General features: G+C 38.5%; 1 protein-coding gene across 1 annotated transcript in view; it reads right to left on the bottom strand.

Moving 5' to 3' along the window:
* LOC118343277 (CUB and sushi domain-containing protein 3-like) overlaps positions 1 to 2,039 on the bottom strand; it is a 323,719-nt gene that overhangs the window by 214,744 nt on the left and 106,936 nt on the right. The window contains 1 exon segment of the mRNA XM_035682048.1: positions 1,835 to 1,947. Within this exon segment, the coding sequence (XP_035537941.1) occupies positions 1,835 to 1,947 (113 nt within the window).

Below are 2,039 nucleotides of genomic sequence, written 5' to 3'. Positions count from 1 at the left end.
AACCTTCCAATTGGGGGACGACCCGCTCTGCCTCTGAGCCACAGCTGCCCCCACTGTGTCCTTTTAAATGGCATATGGGGTCATATATGTACTTGAACCATGTTGGTTCTTGACATCTCTCTCATCTGCTCAGTGAATAGCAAGGAACTACATAATTGTGTACATATTTGTTTTGTTGGTTTGCTTAGTGTCATGTGTGTGCCTCCGGTAGACACTTTTATGCTCCTCTGTTTTATGCTCCGGAACTAACTACTTTGTTGAGGACATCAAAGTTTTTCTAATCTAAATCTAATCTGAAATCTTTAACGCACACAGGACATGGTGCTGATACATAGTGAGTTCTAATTTTAACCGTCACTTCAACCATTCATATCTCTTCTTTCATCTGTGAAAATTGTACTTGGTGTTTACTCGGGGCCTAAAGGAAGAGGGTGAAAGGGGACGCTTTATCTACCCCTGGAATGGGCCAAGTTCCCTCTGGAAGCAACCCCCACATTTTGTCTTTGTTAAAATGATCAAAGTCCTTGGTAAAAATGAATATAACAAGGTTAATGCATATTAAATACTGATTGTTTCATGCAGAAATTATCTCAGTGAACCAGTGTTTGAAATGAATACTGTGTCAGAGAGAGAGAATGTGTCTGTTTTTGTGAAGGTAAATAATAAAAGTGTACAAGTAAGGTGTTTTAGCCTCCAATCATTCGCCTTGAGGTTCAAAATGGATCAATTTGTAAAATCTGGTCGACATAAAAATCACAACAAAATGTTTCTATTTCTCTATATAACATAAAGCCTTCATTATGTTCTCGTTTTGTGCCTTGGTCTGCCCATCCACTCTCTGGATTTGGTTAGTTTGACAGCCTGTTGAAAAGGAATGGACAAGGCACCCATTAGGGAGTCCTTTCCTGTGCTGAGTGGAAAGGAGTCAAAAAACATTCAAACTTCAGAATATTGCAGATCTCCTTGAAAAGTTTCAAAATCTGAATTGCCTCTCAAAGGAATTGAATTGACTATAAATGATGCACTCTACGTGTGAACCAACCTGGGTGCTTTGGACTCCCATAACCAGATGTTGGTGTATAAACAGATAATGAATGACAATACAGTAAAACACGGTTGTGATTATTTGAAATATGTTTTCATTGGAGAATTTATAATTGATGACGAACACTCATAAACACATAAAAACTGCCTTATATCTGCTCACATCTACATTATGTTGTGTTTTAAACCATTTATTAAATGGTTATATAATGGTTAGAAACGCTTAATAGGGCATTTGCAGAATTTACAAGAGGAGACAGATAATAAAGAATTTGTTGTAGACAATGTTTCTCAAAGAGTTTTGCTCTGGAAGACAGAGATCTGATCTCAATGAGGACAACAAGAAAGCATTAAAAATACCAGGTGAAAAATGCAAAGGCAAGATCAGATCATTTATTATCCGGACAAAGATCGGAGTTTAATACCAGGTGCAAATGGGGTGTGTGTTTTGAAAGTTCAGCATTTGGTCGTTTGCTTTCTCTAAGTTTAATGCATCTAGCAAATATCAGCTGGGGTTGCTTAAGATCCACAGTGCACCTGCTTATTACTTCTGCTTTCAAAAACAAGGGGTCTACCAAGGCAGAGTTTTTGCTGTCTGAATACCATTCTTTCTTCCTTCCATGGCTCACACGAATAGTCCTAAACAAGCAATGGAATTTTTTATCTGACATTTAACAAATAACCCATGTGGCTGTTATTCACATTGTTCATTTTCTTTCAACTATAGAGGTTAACACTGAAGCACAGCCTATACATTTTCACAAATACGGGCATACGGACACATTCTAACCTTCATAGTTGAGTTTGAAGCCATGTGCCGAGACAGCAAAGTCACTGGTCAACCTCAAAGAGAAGACATTTCCTGTACTGGTGACAGGGGGAGGAACCTGGAAGCCTGTTAGCCTGTAGAAACACAGAGAAGAATGTGTTGACATTATCAACAAATTACCAGACACAGTAAACATTCAGGAAAAACATTACCCCCCCCCCCCTTC

Source organism: Morone saxatilis, unplaced genomic scaffold (assembly GCF_004916995.1).
Source record: "Morone saxatilis isolate NCDOM2014 unplaced genomic scaffold, NCSU_SB_2.0 Contig9, whole genome shotgun sequence".
Lineage (NCBI taxonomy): Eukaryota > Metazoa > Chordata > Actinopteri > Moronidae > Morone > Morone saxatilis.
Note: the sequence above shows the minus strand (reverse complement) of the source record. Positions and strands in the feature narration are given on the sequence as shown.